The sequence below is a fragment of the Serinus canaria genome, chromosome 3 (genome assembly GCF_022539315.1).
Source record: "Serinus canaria isolate serCan28SL12 chromosome 3, serCan2020, whole genome shotgun sequence".
In the NCBI taxonomy this organism is placed as follows: domain Eukaryota; kingdom Metazoa; phylum Chordata; class Aves; order Passeriformes; family Fringillidae; genus Serinus; species Serinus canaria.
In genome coordinates this window covers 57,249,264-57,269,900 of record NC_066316.1, presented here as the reverse complement: position 1 = coordinate 57,269,900, position 20,637 = coordinate 57,249,264, and the positions used below count along the sequence as shown (strand labels likewise).

The 20,637-nt window shown below is 42.3% G+C and overlaps 1 protein-coding gene across 3 annotated transcripts in view; it reads left to right on the top strand.

Annotated features, from left to right (window-relative positions):
- Positions 1 to 19,390, top strand: part of MYB (MYB proto-oncogene, transcription factor) — a 28,087-nt gene extending 8,697 nt beyond the window's left edge. The window contains exons 7-16 of one of the 3 annotated variants that reach the window (XM_050972215.1): positions 726 to 806; positions 1,207 to 1,311; positions 2,648 to 2,905; positions 3,945 to 4,310; positions 5,844 to 5,986; positions 6,598 to 6,712; positions 6,799 to 6,924; positions 7,602 to 7,712; positions 8,347 to 8,454; positions 17,983 to 19,390. In XM_050972215.1, coding sequence (XP_050828172.1) covers positions 726 to 806; positions 1,207 to 1,311; positions 2,648 to 2,905; positions 3,945 to 4,310; positions 5,844 to 5,986; positions 6,598 to 6,712; positions 6,799 to 6,924; positions 7,602 to 7,712; positions 8,347 to 8,454; positions 17,983 to 18,099 — 1,530 coding nt within the window. In that variant the 3' untranslated portion in view covers positions 18,100 to 19,390. The remainder of the gene's footprint in view (positions 1 to 725; positions 807 to 1,206; positions 1,312 to 2,647; positions 2,906 to 3,944; positions 4,311 to 5,843; positions 5,987 to 6,597; positions 6,713 to 6,798; positions 6,925 to 7,601; positions 7,713 to 8,346; positions 8,455 to 17,982) is intronic. The other 2 variants (XM_050972214.1, XM_050972212.1) reach the window with 2 other exon arrangements.
- Positions 19,391 to 20,637: the final 1,247 nt, after the last annotated feature.

The window sequence follows — 20,637 nt, the reverse complement described above, 5'->3', positions numbered from 1 at the left end:
GCAGATGGGTGCAGCTTAGCCATGCCTGCTTTCAGCTTGGAGGGTTTTCTTCGTCTTGGTGGACTTGGATGCGTTTGATGTCAGATGAGGATTTCTTTGACTTTTTGTTCAGTGGTGAAAATAAGTGCATTTCGAACTGGTGGCACTCAGGTGGTGGAACTGGGTACGGCAGGTTTAATGCCTTGGGAGCAGTTTACATATTTCTTAGAGTTGGGAATATTAAATTTCTTGAATATCAGTTGAATCTGGTTAATTCTGTGTTCCATGTCAAAATCTCTTTAGTAGTATTCTGTTTGAGGGTTGCCTGCCAGAACCAAGTGAACAAGTATTGTTTTTAATCAGATTTCTTTTCTATTAATGATTAATAATGAAACAGGCTCCTGCTTCAGACAATTGCATTGTAGAGTTTAGATGATAATAAATTGCGTCTTTTGCTTTTTCACTTCAATTTAGAAAATCCTTACAAATATGTCTATAAATTATTCATCTTTTCTCGTTCAGGAAGGGTAAATATTTCATATATGAATTTTCTTTCTTCATCTCTAATGCTTGCTGTCATATTCCTAAAAACTTGATTACTTTTTGTCTAAACATTTTTATTTTTTGTTATTTCATCTCCACAGACTACAAATATTAAGTACCTAACATCAAAGTACGTTTAACACAAATTGACAATGCAAGCAGATAATATGATGGAAATAATCAATTTTTGCTTTTTGACCTAGGTTCCTGGTCAGATCCCGTATCCAGTAGCACTGCATGTAAATATTGTCAACGTACCTCAGCCAGCTGCTGCAGCTATCCAGGTAGATAACTTGAACTTTATTTCAAGAGTCAATTTCTTAAATATTTTATAAACTAAAATGCAGACATCATGCATTAAGGAAACATTTTAATGTATTAAGTGTGGTGAAAAGAGAAAATGGGGAAGGTCGGGGAGTTCTAACGTGGCTAATAATTGCTCCTTCTGAAGTGGATTTTAAATGCAGTAGTTGACATCTGGTGTGATGGCCTTCACTTTCTCCATTTCAAATGTCCATACTGAAATTCAGCAGAGACTTTGGTGGTGGAAAACCCAATTGACATTTGTTTCATCTTGGAATCTAATTTGGCTGTTATAACCACAGGTCGGCAAACCATGAGCATTTTAGTTGCTACATCCTATCAGACCTTTATCTTTTCTTTTCCCTTAACTCTTAATTTCAGAGACACTATAATGATGAAGACCCTGAGAAAGAAAAGCGAATAAAGGAATTAGAGTTGCTACTAATGTCGACTGAGAATGAACTGAAAGGGCAGCAGGCATTACCAGTAAGATTGTCACTGTGTGCTTGGATGGAGGGATAGCAGCCTTACCCCAGTGCTTGTCTTTTTAACTTTTTACTCCCCCTCTGCCTTCAGTACTAATCGAGGCTCTATATTTCCGTTTTAAAAGGATGAAACATAGCACATATGTAATCTGTATCTGCTTCGTAAATTCTTTTACTGAAAAAAAATCCAAAAATTTTGCGGGTATCTTACTTTGCAAAGTGGGAGCAGGACTGGGCTCCATAACATGATGTCATGTTGGACACATGATGATTGTACAAAAACTGAAAATCCTACAGACCTTTAATCAATAATGGGATCTGTGTTTCTTGAAAGTGTGCAATGGTTCATGTGATGAAAATGTAGTGCCTGTGCATTCGATTTTTCTTCTCTGTTGTATTCTTTCCTTCAGCTGTGTTTCATGTACTTCGTAAGCTTCAGACTTGGTGCATGTTTGAGAATTTGTTTTACTCCTCTGAATAATGTTAGATTCTTCATTCATAACTGCATGTGTGGAGCAAGTGCTGGCTATTACTGAATTCTCATACTTGGTTGTATATGCCATTGGATGTTAATGCGTGAAAGCCCTTGTGTAACTACTTAACACCATCGCCAAAGCAAAGAATCCCAAAATCATTTTTGAAGATAGGTGATAGCCAGCAGATTTTTTTTTTTTTTGGTAATATTTAAATGAATAGTGAAAGAACTGCATGCATGATACGTTAGTTTGGCCACTTTTTAACTTTAGTTAATGTTTTGCAATTTCTTCTGTTGCATGATCACACTGGAAAGAAACTTCTGTTAATTTGTTCTTCTGCTTTCCTAACCACGTTGATTTGACAGCCTCTTCATTGCATTGGTGTAAGCTGTAGCATTAGACAGGGATAGCAGAAGAAAAGGAGATAAGCAGACAAAAGCAACTCTAACTCTAAAAACGTTTAGCCTTCTACAGTGCTGAGCACTCAGTAGGGAAATCCTGCCGTTTCTTACTTCTTACAGAAAAGGACTAGCAGACACTTTTTGAGCACTTGGAGTAACAAAGTATGAATTGATTATGTGCTAGTAATGACATATGCTTAAAATCCTGGAAGTAAATTATGAGGTAACTTTGGGATAACAAATTCAATGCCAGTATTACTTAAAACAAGATCTTGCACTGATGAAAGGAAACATCTTGACAATTGTTTCATAGGCATAAGCTTTTAGATGGTGATGCAACTACTTTTATCTTTCCTCCAGTGGCATCTGACACCTTGTGCAATTTCATTGCTAAGTTCCTTCTGCCTTTCCCCCCTCCCTTTTCTTCTTTTTTTTTTTTTTTGCCTTCTTCTTCCTTTAGACACAGAACCACACATCAAACTACCCCGGCTGGCACAGCACCACAATTGCTGACAGTACCAGGACCAGTGGTGACAGTGCACCTGCTTCCTGTTTGGGGGAGCATCACCACTGTACTCCATCTCCACCGGTGGATCACGGTTGCTTACCTGAGGAAAGTGCATCCCCTGCCCGGTGCATGATTGTTCACCAGAGCAACATCCTGGATAATGTTAAGAATCTCTTAGAATTTGCTGAAACACTCCAGTTAATAGACTCCGTAAGTAGACTCGCCGCCTCAGGTGGATTTGTGCATGGTCAAGGAGTAAGGGGTGAGGAGCTGGGATTGTCCTAAATGTGGTTGTTGATTTTTTCCCGAGTAACTTCCAGATGCTTCAGGTTCTGAAGCTTATCTTCTGACATGACAAAATGCAGCTGCTTGTAAATGAAGCCCTCAAGCATGGATTCATAGGCTTTTTTTGGGTGTCTCCCTTTCCTGCTATATCTTGGAATGGGAGTGTGAGTTTCGGCAAGGTGCACAGTAGGACCTTGAAACAATCTCTCACTTTTAAGTCTGCTTAAAATATAGAGATACCATGAAAAATTTTAAACAATGCAATGCTATTTACTGATATTTACTGAAGTGACACATGCCATAGGTTTGGGTGTGGCTGCTCATGTATCTGCATCATTTTCTAGAATTTTTAGTTACAGCCCCAATAGCTGCTTTTCAAAGTTTAAGGGAATTGTCCTGGCATATGTGAAGGACTTTACACCCACATTTGAATGTCAAGTACTGACTGACATTGACATGGACCTGTTGTCATTGCAGTCTCTGGGATGCTACATGTAAAGTAGCACATTGAATTACATTTGTTGGTGGCCGTCTCCTTCAGAAGCAGAGGTGTCTGCTTCATTCGGTATCATTTCCATTTCAGCACATCCAGAGTGACATTGCATGTTAGGAGGAGGCCAGTCTTGGTCTACGGCACACATTTTTTTGTAACAAAAGTCACCATCATCATAGCAAGCAGAAAACACTGGGCAAGAAAATAGTAAGGACATAATTTGACTCATTTGTTAGGGACTCAGTTGCCAGCAACCCTACTAGGATGTCAGACAGTTTGATAAGATCAAGGTAGGTATTGAAAACACAAATTGTGTTCACAGTGTTGCTGCTCCCACAAACAGAGTCAGGCTGAATTGAACTGGGAAAGACTTTGTTGTTGTTCTTGGTTACAAACATATCCTAGCGCTGTATTTTCATGAGGTGGCACTATACACTGTCTTATAGCTCCGTGCCTCCCACGTTGTTTCAGGATCCTTCATCATGGGGTGATCTCAGCAGTTTTGAATTCTTTGAAGACACAGACACTCCGGCTAGCAGAGCTCCCTCAGGCAAAGCCGCGCAGCTTCAGCAGAGAGGGGCCAGTGCTTGTAGACCGCAAGGACAGCCCACCACAAATTTGAGCAAAGTCATGTCGAGTCAGGGCTCTCTTGGCTCACCAAAGACCTTATCTGCCTCACAGGGCAGTGCGGCTCCGTGGCTCCTTCTTCGCAAAAGGAGAGGGCACTGCGGCCCCTCAGCCAGTGGCCACGGTAGCGCCTTGGTCCGAGCTGACGTCAGCAGCTCAACTCCTCCTAAGCGCTCCCCTGTCAAAAGCCTGCCCTTCTCTCCCTCGCAGGTAGATCAAGACTTCTGCACAGATGTTACTAACTCTCAAAAGTCACCCCAGTCTTAACAATTTAGAAACTAATCCTTTGGAACAAATGACTAATTACCGTTGTGCTTGTTGATTTCACTCCGTGTTTGAATCTTCTCACTGCTGCTAGTCCTCACCGCTGAGTTTAGTTAATCAGCAAGCTCACTGTTGATTCTTGACTTTTAAATTCATCTGTGGGGCTTGGTTTTTTGTGTTTTGGTTTTTTGCCTTTTTGGATCTTTTTTGTAGGGGAGTGTGGCCTCTTGCTTTACTCTTGCTGCTAACTCCAGCTACTAGTATAACATTTCTGATCATGTGTGATACTTTCCATCTCTGTCCACTTACAATATGATTCATTGACCTAGAAAACCCCAAACTGCATTTAAATAGCATTCAGGTTGTGAGACAAACTGACAACAACCAGAAAATTCAAATCACACTCGCCATCCTCTGCCCAGGCCGTGAGAGTTGGAGTGAAATAGGAATGAGGAGGAAAATGGCCAGTTAAAATGGCCTGGTGTGCACTTTGAAATTCCTGATGATGGTTGCTTTGTTTCACAGCTGTAGCACTATTTAAAAGTGTTTTGGATTTTTTGTTTGTCTGTGTTGGTTTGCTTTAGTCTTTCATGTCAAAGAAACACTATTTCATGAAGGAAAAGGTTTCATGTCATGATTTCTTGCTGTATTTCCCATTACCTATGAACTATTTTAATCATGTCATTTTCCCAGTGAAAGCCAGATTTTCTTACATGCCGCATTTTTATAAAGTGACAGAATCTAGAAGGGAATACATGGAATTGTTGTCAGAATAAAGGATACCACTATGCTCACATATTTGTGGACTAGAAATAGAAACAATATTTTACATTACTAGGTAGAACACATGCAGGAGCAATTTCCTCCAAACAAATAGTGCTGCCTCTTTTTCAGTCAGCTGTTTCCATTCCAAAGTATTCCACGCACCTGTCACAGGTGGCAGCTTTCATTTTATACTCTGAAAATGAAGTACTTTCTTTTGAGAGAGATGATAGGAGATTCATTTTCCTGTCATCAACACTTTCACTGCCATAAAAGCCCCTAGATGCCCCATATAAATATTTGTGGAATTTAACCCTGTTTCCTGTGGGTTTGTTTTTGAACATCCCTTGCTCATTTTCACCCAGTTTCTTGGGCACACTGGTCTTAATTAAAATTTATTTGGAGAAAATCCAAATCAGGCTCTGATTTGAAAGTAGTGGAGAGTTATCCTCATTGGAACAGAGTGTCATTTCCTTTAGAATTTCCCCCTCTAGTTTTCTGAGCCAAACCATGGAGTATTTTTTCACAATGTAGTCCCACATACCCCTGTCGCATCATAGGGTCAGGAGGGTGACTCGTAGAAAGAAAACAACTTATTTTTCTTTTGTTGAAAAACATCAACTTAAGAGGTCAGCCGTGTAATGTGGATGTTCCTGTTCATTTTCTCTTTCTTTTAATTCTTTCTTTCCTGTTAATTCTTTCTTTCCACATGTGCAGTTCTTAAACACCTCATCTACTCACGAAAACTTGAACCTGGAGAGCCCTGCACTTACCTCCACGCCGGTGTGTGGCCATAAGATGGCAGTTACCACCCCCTTCCACAGGGACCAGGCTTTCAAAGCTCAGAAGGAAAACCATGGGTAAGTCTCTTGTCTTGTTGAACTCACGAGGGTTCACATCTTCACATTTGCATGCAACCAAAGTGCTGGGTCAGCACGTGCTTTAGGCTGTAAGAGGGTGGGTTTGGGTTAGATACAGGGAGAGAATTCTTCACTGAGAGGGTGGTGAGGCACTGGAGCAGGCTGGCCAGAAAAGTGAATGGCCTATCCATGGATGAAGCCCTGAGCAACTTGATCTCGTGGAAGGTGTGCCTGCCTGTGGCACGGTGTTTGAAACTAGATGGTCTTTAAGGACTGTTCTAGCCTAAACCATTCTATGATTCTCTGCTTCCTGCAGAGTTGTTTGCTCACACATTCAAATTTTCCTTAGTTGGGAGTAAAACTTATGCTTTATGACTTTTGAGGTAGGTTATAAAACCATGCATATAGGTTCACCAGTTTTTAAAATAAAGCCATTGCACCTTATCACAGTCAAAACAGATGTTCTTCTGTAAAAGCAAAATGGATTACAGGATGATAGGGAAATATTTTCTAAAGTCTTACAACAATACTGCCTGTGTATGCATGCATTTCTGCAAAGAGCTAGTATTTCCAAGCATCTTCCTTTAAAGTTCCTCTCCTTCTTTTTAAAGTTTCAGGACTCCAGCAATCAAGAGGTCGATATTAGAAAGCTCTCCAAGAACACCCACTCCATTCAAAAACGCACTTGCAGCTCAGGAAATCAAATACGGTCCTTTGAAGATGCTGGTAAGAAGGAAACAATGATAAAAGTTGCTTTGATATTAGTGCAGAGGGATGTTCTGGGACTTGGATATAACGTTTCTTTCTTTCAGCCTCAAACTCCAACTCATCTTGTAGAAGATCTGCAGGATGTTATCAAGCAGGAGTCGGAGGAATCTGCAATAGTGGCTGGGCTACATGAAAGTGGACCCCCTTTGCTGAAGAAAATCAAACAAGAGGTAAATCTCAAACTTACCTGAGGCAATTTAATTCAGAACTCTTTGCTGAGAAACTTACAGCAATGCCTTTTCTATTAAATAGCTGTGTCTGTTTTTCTTTCATGTGAGCCCCAAGATCCTAGTGTCGGTTCCATATAGTACACTAGGCATGTCTAATTCATCTCCCATTGATTTCCATAGAAGTCTTTCTGCTGTTTTCAGCAGGGGTTTGCTTGGGCCGTTCTAATGCAGTTTTCGTTTGAAACTTAAAAAGAAAAGAAAAATTAGACATGAATTTGGATTGAATCTTTCAAATATTGGTGAAAAGTATAGAAGAACCCCATGGGGACCAAGCTCCATGGAGTGACTTAGAAACCTGAACATTTGAGGACATTGCATTATATTACTTTGTCACTAAAGTTCTAAAAATACATTTATTCTCAAACCTTTCTAGGGGATTAAACTCCTGAATACTGACAGAGAACTGAGTGCAAGTATTCAAAGTTTTATTAGATGGGGATTTTTTTGGAGAACCTTGAACTTTTTTCTTCTGCAAAGAGCAAGGCTGCTGTAAAAGATGTTACTGTAAACATGCATAATGCACCTCTGTGAAGAATATTTGTTCAATTTGTTAAGCAACTGACAGAAATCTCCTGGTCAGTTATGTGGTGGTTGAATCACGCCTTTTCTGCTTTCAGGCGGAGTCCCCAACAGATAAAGCTGGGAATTTTTTTTGCTCAAATCATTGGGAAGGAGAAAACCTGAACACTCAGCTCTTTACACCTGGGTCTACTATGGAAGATGTGCCAGTAAGTATAAGTTCTCACACCGTTAAAGGAATTCTTTGTTTTACATCCCTGTTCGAGTCTTAAATGCAAGAGAAAGAGAATTATTTTTTCTGATTTTCTTCACAAGTAGGCTTTATTCCTTATCTCTGTGTCATTTTCCTGTACTAAGCATAAAAAGCAAAATGCTACTTCTAATTATCACTCTGATGCCTATAGAAGGTTTCAGAAGTTGCAGACATTTTGCAGCCCACAGACTTTGAAGAGCGTGCACTTGCAGCATGCCTGCACCTGTGTGCAGAAATTACTAGATCATGGAGTTAAAAGGTGGTGAAAGAGAGAGAGACATTCTCTCTTGGTTTTTGCAAAGGAGACCTTGCCTGAGCGCAGTTCCCTTTGCATTGCCAGGGCTTATGGACTATTCAGTGTTACTCTTACTCTTGAAATTGGGATTTTCACTGGATGGAAGACCTTTGCACAGGGCAATGCTCCTGCAAAGCCAAGTCCCAGGGACAGGCTGAGGTCTGCTCCACATCTGTGGCTGTGCCCAGTGCAGCAACTTCTGCACTCAACCTGAGTTTACTTACAATACATTCCAATTCAGGTTGTTCTCATGAGTTGCTGAAAACCTTTTTCCTTTTTTGCTTTTTCTGTTCAGAATCTTCTTACCAGTTCCATTTTAAAGATGCCTGTGTCTGAAGATGATGACAGTTTTCACAAAACAGTTGCAGTACCTAGAAACAGGCCACTAGCTAGTCCTCTACAGGTAATTATTCTTTGATAAAAGTGTATAAAAATACATATATGAATTCACATATGTATATATATACATATATATATATAAATGTATAGCTTTCTCACAGGCCAATTTTAAGTTTTGAGTATGGAAGAATGAAATGTTCAGATGAATGTGGCTGAGGGTCTCCCTTTGCCTGTGGAACATGAGGGCACAGGGGCTGCAGCAGAGTCAGGAAGCCAAAGAGGGCCCAGCCCTGTGTGTGGGGTGTTGTAACTCAGCTGGGTGCAGTGTGGAATTGGTAGGACTGAGAATTAACGTGGACCAGAGGGGTTTTTTTCCATAGGCTTCTTGTAGGTGGCACTGCTGTTTTGGAGATTTGAGCAGTGTGGTGGTGGCCAGAGCTTGTGGTGGCCTTGGGGAAGAGAGGAGAGATTCTAGCACTGCCTGGCTGGCACAGGTGTGGTCAGTGCTGCCCATTCAGCCCAGCACCAGGATGGCCTTTCCCCAGTGAAGGCTAAATGTGTAATTGTTGTAATGCAAGTCCCATGTGAGGTCAGGGTTTATGTGTCTGTGTTTTTGCCAAGTGTTAACAAACACAGACATTTGCTGTGCTTTAAAACAGCAAAGCCCACCAAAGTCCTTGACAGCCAGTTTGGCAGCTCTTGTGTACTTTAGGTGAAACCCACAGCAAGTCATTCAGAAAACAAAACATAATTTCTGTATTTCCAGGGTAGATGACTAAGTGATTTTGTAGCCCTTCTCCACAAGGGAGAAATAAAGGAAAGTGTCTCATTCCCCAGGGTGAGTCACTGTCAGGAAGGAAATTGTAACTCCAGAGTTCCTGACTTTCAGACAGATAGTCCACATGGCTAATCCTTTCTTTCCTCCCTCTTTCCAGAATTTACATTAGGGCTTATTTACAGTAGGAAGGAATGAGTAAAGGCTGGTTTTGATTAGGCATTTCTAGCCAGGCATTTAAAAAGGAGATAGTAAAATTTTACACGACCCCATTTGGCACAGTTTGCCATGGAGCAGGCTTGTATTTGTGCTGCAGAATCATTTGATGAAAAACAGCTTTGGAGAGCAGGGACTAGGACTCCCCTTGGCATGGGGGCATCTGTAGGGGCCAAAGACTCACACTCAGTATTGTTTATCTGCTCTTCCCTCATGGGCTGTGTGTCCTGGCTGCACTGTGATAGGCAGCCAAGAGGAGGGGTTGCAGGTCCACTGCCCCTGATCTAGGGCAGGATATAGGGGCTGAATTCAGACCTGCCTCGTGGCAAAGGAGCCGAGATCTCCAGGTTTGCTGGGGGCTGCTGGAGCTCCCTGGAGGAGGCTTCTGGTCCCCAAAAGCTCAGCCCTGCTGTGTCCCCACAGCCAAACTCTGGGCTCCTTCATAGATTTAGGACATGATTTTCAGGTAGCTAAGCAGCATGGGCTGTGTGTTGTCCTGTTAGTGGTAGTTGCCTGCACTCTGGCTGTAATAAAAAAGAAGGATCTCAGAGGTCTGTAAAATAGGATCTTTTGATCTTTGGTGTACCGGTGTTATGTTTCCTGCTATCTAAAAATATTTTCTTTACAAGCTGCTATAAACGAAAGGGCTTGTTTAACCTTCTGTCCTCACTCATGCTGATTTTGTTCAGGAAGTTTACATGAGTCAATTTGTGGATCATTCTGGATTCAATTCTTCAGTCCTTGCTCAGGAAAACCATGTTAAAAGTCAGGTATGCTCATTGTCTGGATAAAGAGGACCTTTTCTTAAGTAGAAACTGAGTTAAAAAGGACTTCCTTACTCCTCTCAGTGTTTAAAGTGTGTTGAACTGAAAGGACAAAGTAGTTGTAAAAAGCCCCAAAATGAATAGTTAGTAGGCAGCTTCTTGGTGTACTAGTATGAAGGTAAAATTGTTCTCTCTGCTGGTGGAGCACTGAGCTTTTCAGATGAAATGTAATCTGAAATGAAGAATGAGGCTTGGGGTTTCTGTGATGGTGGCACAGACAGCTTTTTCAGAATGAAATGCAGACTTTTGGTAACGATGCAGTGTTGTCTGCCAATGGCTGCACTCTCTGGTTTGGACTTGGTGTGGTGGTTCAAAGGAATGGTAAAGCTGCTTGGCTTCATGTCAGAGGGGAGCAGTGCAGCTCAAAAGGATGTGTAGTCTGGCTCTGTTTCACACCAGAAACTGCTGCTGCTCTGTCCCTGATGCTTCCCCTCCTCCACCCCAGTGTTAGTGGACTCCTGTGACTTGGGCATAGCATGGCTAAAGGGTGCCAAGCCATGGAAAATGTTTGCCTTTGTGCCTGTTGTAGTTATTACTGTTTGCTTTCTGTACATGACCAGATTTTAGCAGGTTATTGTCCTGTGCTTTCTGCCCTTCCTGGTTTAGAGTTTGGTGTCTCATTCTCCTACATGAGCACATGCATGGACACAAGCAAATACTGGACTAAATCCACTGATCCCATGAAAGTAGACATTAAGCACGAGGGAACTCATGTGGGTGAAATTTAATTGTGTCTGCATATGTTGACATTGCTGCAGTTAATATTTTGGGCCTGATCCAACTGTTCTTACTTAGGCAAATTCTCATTGACTTCAGTCCAAGAAAGAATTACAGCAATCTCTGTGCCTTGGGATCTGTGCATGGAAAGGGAAGAGCGAAACAAAGACCGCACTAAACTTAGGGGTTTTTTAATATGCTTGGTTCCTAAAATTCCATTTTCTTTTAAATTTGAACTTAGAAAGGAGGGAGGCAGTATATTTACCAGCCCACAGTTTTCCATTGCTTTAATAATTTGCACTACATTTACACAAAGATATTTGGCTAGGGATAAACTGATCAAAATCCTTGATTACTTATTGTTTTGCTGTTAAACTCCAAAGAAGGCAAGAGTAGCAAATGTTCAAACACATCTCTAATGATATTTTTTACTGCATTTTGGTACAGGACTGATCAGATGCCATTTAGTAAATATCAGCTGATGACCATACCAGATAGCACAACGTGATTCACCATCACTTAGCAGGAGCAGCATGTTGCATCATTTGGCATGTGAGGTCAGGTAGCTCCATGTAACACCACTGGAGTCTGCTGCTGTCAGTGCTGAATAGAGCAAAGGGAGGAGAAGCCTCCATAGACCCAAGGAGAGTTTGGGCTTTGTCCTCATTCAGTCCCCTGTTAAGTCTCCCCAAGACATTGGATGTAAAGGCAGTTTTGTCCAAGATCTTTCTGGTAAGGTGTGGAGGTTCAGCCACCTCTTCTGTCCTGTGTGACAAATTCATGGCTGTGCATTGAGTATTATCAGACTGGCAGGAACAGGAATGTCTCACCAAACCCACATGTTGCCTTGGGGTAGACTTACTCTCCATTGCATGGATCCCAAATATTTCTGCTTTGCATTCGTGGGGTTAGTTAAATCCTGTATTTTTTTACCCTATATTTTTGTCACTTAGTTGCATGTCAGGGAGATTTTGGTCTCACTAGCAACTTTTCCATGGGTTAAGATTTTGTGATAACATACTCCAATACCAAGACAAAAAGATGATCTGTGCTGAGCATGTGCTTGAATTTTGCCTTGTAAGAGGTTACATAAAACTCTGATTCTGGCCCTTCCTATGTAAAAGTTAAATTGTATTTCACATTATGTTCTGTAGGAGTAGCGGTACATAATTCAAACTATCCTAACACAGACATTTTAACAGATAGAAAAGTAGGCTAAATCACAGACCTTCCACCTAACCCTGCAGGCTATCAAAAGACACCATGAAATGGAGCCTTTTAAGAAAATAGCACTGCTTTGATATCTTCTTCCCCCAGTAACAAAGGAAACAACACAAGGTAGAAGCCCTGCAAGCTAAAGAGAATGTTCTTCAACCCCTAGCTCCTGTCACTTTCCATTTTTTTAACCACAGACTGACACATTGCAGCTCGAATTTCCTGACTTTCAGCGGTTTGTGTAGCCATTTTCTTCAAAGAGTAAGTTTAAAGGATTTTAAAACAGTTACTTGGTTAACCTTTTCTCAAGTGTTGGAGCTGTCCTGAAGCTTAATTTCCTCCGTTTAAAAAAGTGAAATGTTGTTTTATTTGCAGCTGCTTGTAAGACAAACTGGCCAGTCACAAGGCAGCATGGCCTTCTGCAACAGCAGGCTTTCTCTGTTTTTTCTCCATGGCTTTTTGGGGGAAGAAGGTCCTGAAATCTCATACTTTTCTTTGTTTAATCGAGGGAGAGGGGGAAGCAAGCTGTGTTTGAGATTTGCACAGCAGGGGAAGGTAGCCCCACAGGTTTCTGTCACTTGCACTGCCCCTTCTGTCCCCAGTGAGTGATGTGCACAGGAAGGAGATAGGCTTGCCACAGCTGAGGGAGCCACAGAAGGTTCAAAGCTGCAGGCCAGTCACTGCACATTTTCCTCCCAGGTCAGCAGAATTTGGGTTGCAAACAGGTTGGAGACAGCTGCCCTTAGCTGGTCATGGTCTCTCAGGGAGAAAAGTGACAACTTAACTATTAGTCACATTTGCAGCAATGTGCTCTGATCTGTGGGGGGGAAAAAAAGAGAAGATTACTGGAGAGGGGAAGAATATGAGTTGCAGATATTTAGTCTACTTCCATATCTTGTCCATTCATATTACTTGGAAAGCTCATACATCTTCAGCAGGAGTTCTGCCTGAGCAAGACCTTCTGGGTTAAATGCCATCAAATAGTTCTTCCTAGCTCTGGTATCATGCTTATAGTAAAAGCTGAAAAGCTTGACCATCTTATTCTTTCACATTTAGCAAGCTGTATTTCTGAGCAGCTTGGAAAGCCCCAGAGTTCAGGAGAAGTCTGTCCTGTGCCCCAGAGGAAAGCCAGCAGCAGGGTTAGAAATAGTGGTCTGTCTTGTCAAATGAGATAAAAAGGTAATTTATGGTCACTTTAGTTTTTAATTAGTCTTTACTGTCCTGCCAGTTCTGCATCCTTACAGAGTAGAAAGCCATGTTATTCAAATGCTGTCTATTGTGTTCTGCTAGGACATTGTTTTGTTTAGTGCATTGTTTTACTGTTTCAGGAGTGCTGCATTTTTGTTGCAAGCCTTCTTTTCAGTTGCACATCCTGCAGACAATCTATACCATGTAATCTAAGGGAAAGCTGGCAAGAAATCCAGCTTTTTGCAGCAGGGGAACACAATAAGAGACCTTCTATTAGTCTGAGCATTTAAAATATTTCAAAGACACTAGTTTTTTAAAAATTATTTTTAAATGATAGCAAAGCTTGGCTTAATTAGTGGTGGTGTTTGTAACACCACTAGCTTTGCTGGAGTTGCTGAAGCTACCTGCCAGCAGAGCAGAGATGTAAAATCTGTCTTCTAACACAGTTCTTTGCCCAAGGATTTCTACTAGACTTTCATCAGTTTGGGAGCTTGGCACTGCAGGACTGCAGCAGTGTTTGGTTTTGGCATTGGCTTCTAACACAGAAGGTGCTGTAACACAGGAACTTTAAGCTATAGAGACAGCACATGAAAAGGCAGTCTGGGCTACAAGAGCAGAAGGACTAGTTCTGTTAGAAAAGCACCTTTCCATAATGTTTTCTTCCCTTACTCTGGTCTGTTTTCTCTAGATGGTCCAAGTTTTTATTTAAAGTGCTTTAACTGGATATCCCAGTTACAGCTTTGACAGTTTGTTTACAGTTCAGATTTGCCTGAGGGCAGTTGAAGGCATATTACAGGATAAATAAGGTAGTTTTGCTGCCAGGAGAAGGATGTACTGGTAGGATTATTGAGGTTAAAAAAAAAAAAGAGAGAGAAAGAAAAAGAAAAGGGACAGGGAGAATGACATAGCTGGAATTGTACCATGGATCTGTAATTTAATCCTATGGGAACTTGTAGTACTATACTTTCTTCTCCCCCTCCACTTCGTGATTTAACTTAAAGAGAGAGACTGCTGTGTTTGGAAGAGAAAAATACAGTGGAAGCACTGGCTGAAAAGGTTTAAACTCTTATAATTGATAGCAGAATTAAGATTGGTCTTCTACCCTGTGAGGCAATGAAAAAATTGTGTATGTGGAAAGAATTTACTCTGGAAATCACTTTCACTCCCCACTGGCTAGGAATTTAGGTGCCAAAACCAACACCTCATCTTAGATGATTGAATTTAGGCTAGAAGAATCCACTGGATTAATGAAAACATGTCCATCAATTTTGGTGAAGTATGGGTCAGGCCTTCTGGCTTCTGGTTACTTGTTTCCATCCATTGGTTTGCAGAGTTAGACCTGTAAATGAGGTCAGGAGGATGCAATGAGCATTCTGCAACAGGAGTGTTCTGGCAAGGGTTTCTGTGCTGTTTTCCTGCATGCCTGTAGCTTTCTGCCTTGGGTCTCTTCTTTCTGATACATTTGTTGGGCACTGCCACTGTCCTGTAACAGAGCCCTGTCAGTACTTGTGCAACACTGGTGTGGAAGAGGGCATTGTGGGATCTCTTTTTACCCTTTTTACAAGGAGATCCCATAGCTGTGTGTGACCAGGCCTGGCAAGGCACTCTGCCTGGGTTGTAGGACCCAGCACTCCCTGCCAGGGAGGGAAGGAAAACTGCTCCCATCAGGATGACTTTGACACGTGCCTCTGGCACTGCGCTGCAGGGCTGGCAAGGCACAGGCATTGTGCTTTGTTTTGTGTTGGCTGCCGAGAGTCAGGGCTTCAGACAGAAAATGTTTATTAAAAATACCCACTTCAATGTTATCTGAGTTCCCCAAGGGTAGAATGGAAAACTGTGTTAGTAAATATGCTGCATCAGAAAACATACTCCTTTGGCTCCAGTGCTTCTTTCTTCACTGGAGCAGAGCTCTCACCATCATCAACGAGATGCAAAGTTAGCCTCTTTTTGTAAGTTTGTCACAATAGGGAGGGAGGAAAAAAGTGTAAATAATGTAATTTTATGGGAAAAAGAATACATGGATGAAAACCTTTCTGTCCCTACAGCAAAGCTGAAGCTGTTTCAAGCAGGCTCGGGTGAGGGGTGGAGCTGGTCCTCCTGTGCTTGCTGTGTCTGCTGCCCAGTGCTCCCCGGGGCAGCCAAGCCCAGTGGGAGGGCAGAGGGTTACTGCCTGCCTGAGCAGCTTCTGCCACACTGACATCAGGTTAGAGATGAAGACCAGGCTTTCCGTGGAATGAGTGACATGTAGCAGCCTGCTGAGATGTTGGTGATATCAGGATACAGATTTTTTTTTATCCCTACTAAGCACATGGCTGTTAATACAAAGAGCTCAGTGTAGATACTAACAATTAAGCCTAATTTATGAAATAGGGACACTCCTTACCTGAACTTACTTACAGTTTTCAGAAATTGACATACTGTGACAAATGGACTTTTCCTTTATATTTTCAGTTATTTAAGGGACTGCTATCTCTTATTTCTAGACTGGTGCATTGAAGCTTTGGTGGATCACAGGGAAATACTGGTTAGACACATATTTCTTTCCTTGGAAATTATGGATATGTAGGAGCTATCAATTGCTTTTAACATATACAGAACAAATCCAACTTCTGAGTAAAACCAGTGGCTTTATACCAGGCATTAATTTGGTTTCTCATGCAAATACCTCTAAAAGAGCAGGGGAAAAAATGCACAGGTGCCTGAGTCCCACTGAGGATCAATAGGGAGTTGTAGGTTCCCAGCTTGTGTGGGTGCCTTTGAAAAAGTGATGCTGAAGCTGTTTAACCAAAACTTAAAAGGAGCTGTGGTGTGTTGCATGGGGGTCTGTGGCACACAGAAAATGTGTCACACCTGCTTTCTGGCATGTGCCCTCATCTGAGTCACAGCACAAGGTACACAGCTCTAGAGAAGAGGGATGTGGCATGTCTGTTCACTTCACAGATGCAGCTTTCCCACAAAAGCTGCAGAAACTTAATGATTTAAGTTTAACCTGACCTGGTTCTCCTTCAGAAAGGGAACTCTTACTGAAGTTTGGCAGTTTTGCTTGCAAAATGGCATCCAGGAGAAGAGGCAGCCTTTGGAGCTTCCCTACAAAGAGAAGAGAAAGCCATGTCTAGAGAAGCCCAGCAGAAGTTCGTAGAGGACTAACACACTTGCTTAGTTATTCACTGGGTTTGTCCTTTTTAGACTGCAAGCCCTCCAATGCAGGAACCTCGGTCCCTGTGTTTGTGCTGGTGCTCTGATTAGGGCATGTTACGTGAAATTATCTGTATTTCATAGCTGCCCAGCGTTTTATTATCCATATGTTTCAGATAACACTGTTTACAGTCAGAAGAACATGCTGTAAACATTTAGGCCTGAGAATAATTTAAGGATCCTCTTGCAAAGTTAGCAGCTAGAAGTTGGCAGAAAGAGCCATGGGCACGCCAGGACAATTCTGCTCTTAGCAGATGGTTTGCAGTCCACTAATTATGATTCATCCGCTGTCCTAGAGGTTGGGAAGGCTTTGGACATCTCTTTGAGCAATGTGCTGCAAAGATGATCATTTTCAAATGCAATGGAGAACCGAGGAAGGCTTCTTCTGACTTGTCTTTACTGGTGCATCCTGAACATACACCTTCTCAGTATTCAGCAGTGCTGGGATCCTCTTGTGGAAAGATAAGCACAATTGTGTGCAATTTTGGAATGCAGACTATTTGTACAGCTAACTGTGTGATAATAGAGGTTTTATTCAGGTCTTAGAGAAAGCTTCAGTGTGGAAAGGCAGACACACTGGCTAAGTGAGAGAGTTCAATAGAAAAAAATAAAAGTGTGTATCCTGGTAAATTCCAGGAGCTTTGAAATTTCATTGCTGTTTATAGCTCAAGGCAATGAGAAATGTCTCATGTGTGTAGTGAGTAAATAAATAGCAGCACACACAGCCCTCTGCAGATAGGTTTATCTCATTTCAGCATTATACTAAATGGTGTCTGCAACCTCCATAAATACCACAAGAAGTGAAATGGCTTACACGATAATTAGAAAGCTGTTTCTGCTGAGAGTCGAGCCCCGCTCCCTCCTCCTTTGCCAGGGGAGCGGAGCTGTCGGGCAGGCACCGATCGATCGCTGCCCACAGGTGAGAGCAGCTGGGAGCGCGGGAATCCTCGGCAGTGCCGGGCAGGCTGTGGAGCTCGTCAGCTCCCTTTAGGGAGCTCTGGGACGGAGCAGCTGCGTTTTTGGATTGGAGGTTCAGCAGGAATTCGTGTGTGGTCATAACATTGAATATGTTAACTGTGCGCTGTAGCTGTCTGTGCTCTGGTGACTGTAAAGCTGGCCTGCCAAGTACATTCTCGTTTAGACCTTCCTAAAGGATTAAAGGCAAGGCTGTAGCCGTGGCCCTATGGAAAAGACACTGTCTGAGAGAGAAGTAGGAAAGTTTGGATGCCCTGTGATGTCCCCTCTGCAGATCATCTGGTCTATCTGCCCCTGTGGTCGCTAACTGAGAAGTCAGGGTGACATTTTTTGCCTGCTGTGTTGAGATTTCAGTTTCTCAGGGGGCAGGACAACATCCCACTGCCAGTTCTTGGAACAGTTAATTGCGAGCGTGCCCAGCTTTGGCTGGGACTATGGATAAATCACACAGCATTCAAACTGAATCTCTCTCTCTCTTCTGATGTAGCATCTGAACAACACCTGGGAGCTGGCGTCCTGCGGGAAGATGGAGGATCAGATGGCTCTGCCAGATCAGGCACGCAAATACATGGCCACCTTCCCCACCCGGACTCTGGTGATGTGAGAGGGTCGGCACACAGAGAAGCATTATGGTTTTGAGAACACTTCACCTCCGCTGGGAAATTCCTGTTCCTCTGCATGAGAACTTTTCATGAATGGGAGAAGAGCCTATCTTTGTTGTGGTACAACAGTTGGGAGCAGCACAAAGTGCATTTAGTCACTCAGCATATATATTCTTGTTGGATTTCACCCAACTTAAGAGTTTGTGTTTTTTAATGATACTTGCCTAAATTATTAGGTATTGAGTTTGAATCGGTAATTAATGATCTTAAGTGCAGTCCTATAATAAAGATAATTTTTCTTGTACTTTTTGAGATCAAACAGACTTAATACACCAGTATTGTTATTTCAGTGATGTGCTAGTCAGGGGTGGGGTTTAGTTTGTTTCTTTTTTTATTTTTTATTTTGTTTTGTAATAATAAAAGAGCAGGTACTCACAGATATATTTTAAATCACTGAACAAAAGGAATTGGTGTAAAATACCGAAGTGAAAAGCATTACTACAAACGCTTGTCTGTGCAAAAGGGGAAAGCTGATCAAGATCGTGAATGCTCAAACATCCATGCCTCTTGAAATACTCCTTTCTGTTTTGGTTCTAGGCCATTATACATCGTGTGTTTCTGTTGGGGGGGTGGGTAATTAGCTTGCTTTAAAAAATATTACTGTATGAAACATAGATTTATGAGAAAAATTATATTTTTATTCAGTAATTTAATTTTGTAAATGCCAAATGAATACTGTGTTTTGCTGCTACAGACCTTAGCGTGTAGACATGCTGCTAGTGTAAAAGGAGCAGTAGAGCTTTATATGGAAAAAAACAAATGTTGATGTTAGCTAATTGACTATGCACTAGCATTTCAGACCTTTTTGTTAAATTTTTTTTTTTTTTACATCATTTATATTTTTTCCCCTTTTTTTATATAAGCAATATTTTTGAACACTGTTCTTGGGAGATTTTTCTTTGTGTGGATGTGTTGTTTTGTTTCCTATTGGTTTGTAACAGCATGCATTGCACCTTCATATGTTTGGGAGAACACTGTCTTGTTCATGTTGTCTCTTTTGTTCCATGTCTAGCTAGTTGTTCCCTAACTTGGGTCTTGTGTACTGAATCAGGTTCTTAGAAATACATGGTTCTTTGTACTGCCATATCAGATCTTTATTGATATGGCAAAACACTGATTTTATTTTATTTTTTTATTTTTTTGTGTTTTTATAACAGCCTCTGACTTTGCTGCCTTAATAGCATTTGGTGCAGCTTTATCTGCACTTAATTTTTTATACAACAATGTACTGCCTTGTAGATAAATAAAGTGTGTTCTTTTTTTACTTAAACCTGCGTGGCCTCCTAATCTCGTTTGTCTTCAGTTTTTTGGCAGTGGTGTTAATGGTGACAATCAGGCCAAGAAGGTTTTTCCCAGCACACTTAGATAAGCAAGGAATAGAGTTTTGCACACCATAGCCTCAAAATCCTCGGTTCTCATTGATTGTTAAGGAAGTGGAAGGAACACAGCACAAAACAGTGAGGACTGAGCATGTTGTGGTCTCATGGCACATCTCTGTTGACACCAAAGTCCAGGTCAGCTTCATTCTGTGGGAGACTCACTGCACCTTTTGTGCAAAACTGCCCTTATCCCACAATGCTGGATAATTTTTTTTTTTCATCTAAGGACAATCAGGTCAGAAACCAATTGAATAAGAGAAAACTATTCTGGAGCCTGTGGAACAGGCTTTTTTCCGTGCTTGTCTTAAGAAAACAGAGGTGAGAGTGTACTTTGAAACCCTGGTGCATTGTGCTTCACAGCAAATAATTGGACAGACCTGCAAGAGCCTCACACAGCTGACATCCTGGGGGTCTTTCAGCCTGAGGAAGGCTAGAGATAAAAGCAATTCCTGACAAAACAAACAAACAAATAAGAGGCATCCTGTCAGAAATAAAAAAACATTTTATTGAGTAGCTTGGAAATAAATTGCAGAAATGTAAGTTGAAGCAAGTGCTTCAAAGGCATACTGATATTCGTGAGAGCAGACTGAAGCTCCATGATGAAAGAGTAGCCACGTGTGTGCTGAGCCCCAAAGGTGCCTTCCAGCCCTTTTGGCCCCCTACCCAGCCCCAGCCTCCCAGCCGAAGCCACACGCTGGCCCTCAAACCGTGCAGTGCCCAGAAAAGGAGGAGTAAAAAGGGCTTTTCCACCCTCTGCACAGGCTTTCGGCGTGAGAAGGGACCAGTGCTTGCAGCAGCCCCCTCCCAATTGTTGTGTGTGCTTCCCATCCATCCCTCCTGCGCAGTCCGGGCTCTCCACCCAGCTCTGGGGCCAGGAGAGCCGGCCCGAGGCGGTTTCGGAGCGGTTCCCCCGGGCAGGAGCCCGGGGCCGGGCAGGGATCACGGGGAAGGGGAAGTCAGCGGGAGCCCCTGCCTGTGCCGGGGCTGCCGGGCTCCAGCCGCTTGTGCAAGGCGCTGCGGGACCCGGCCTGCGCCCTGGGAAGCGGGACAGGCCTGCCTTGAGGCATGCCACACAGCTTAGGCAATGTGTTACAGCTCTGA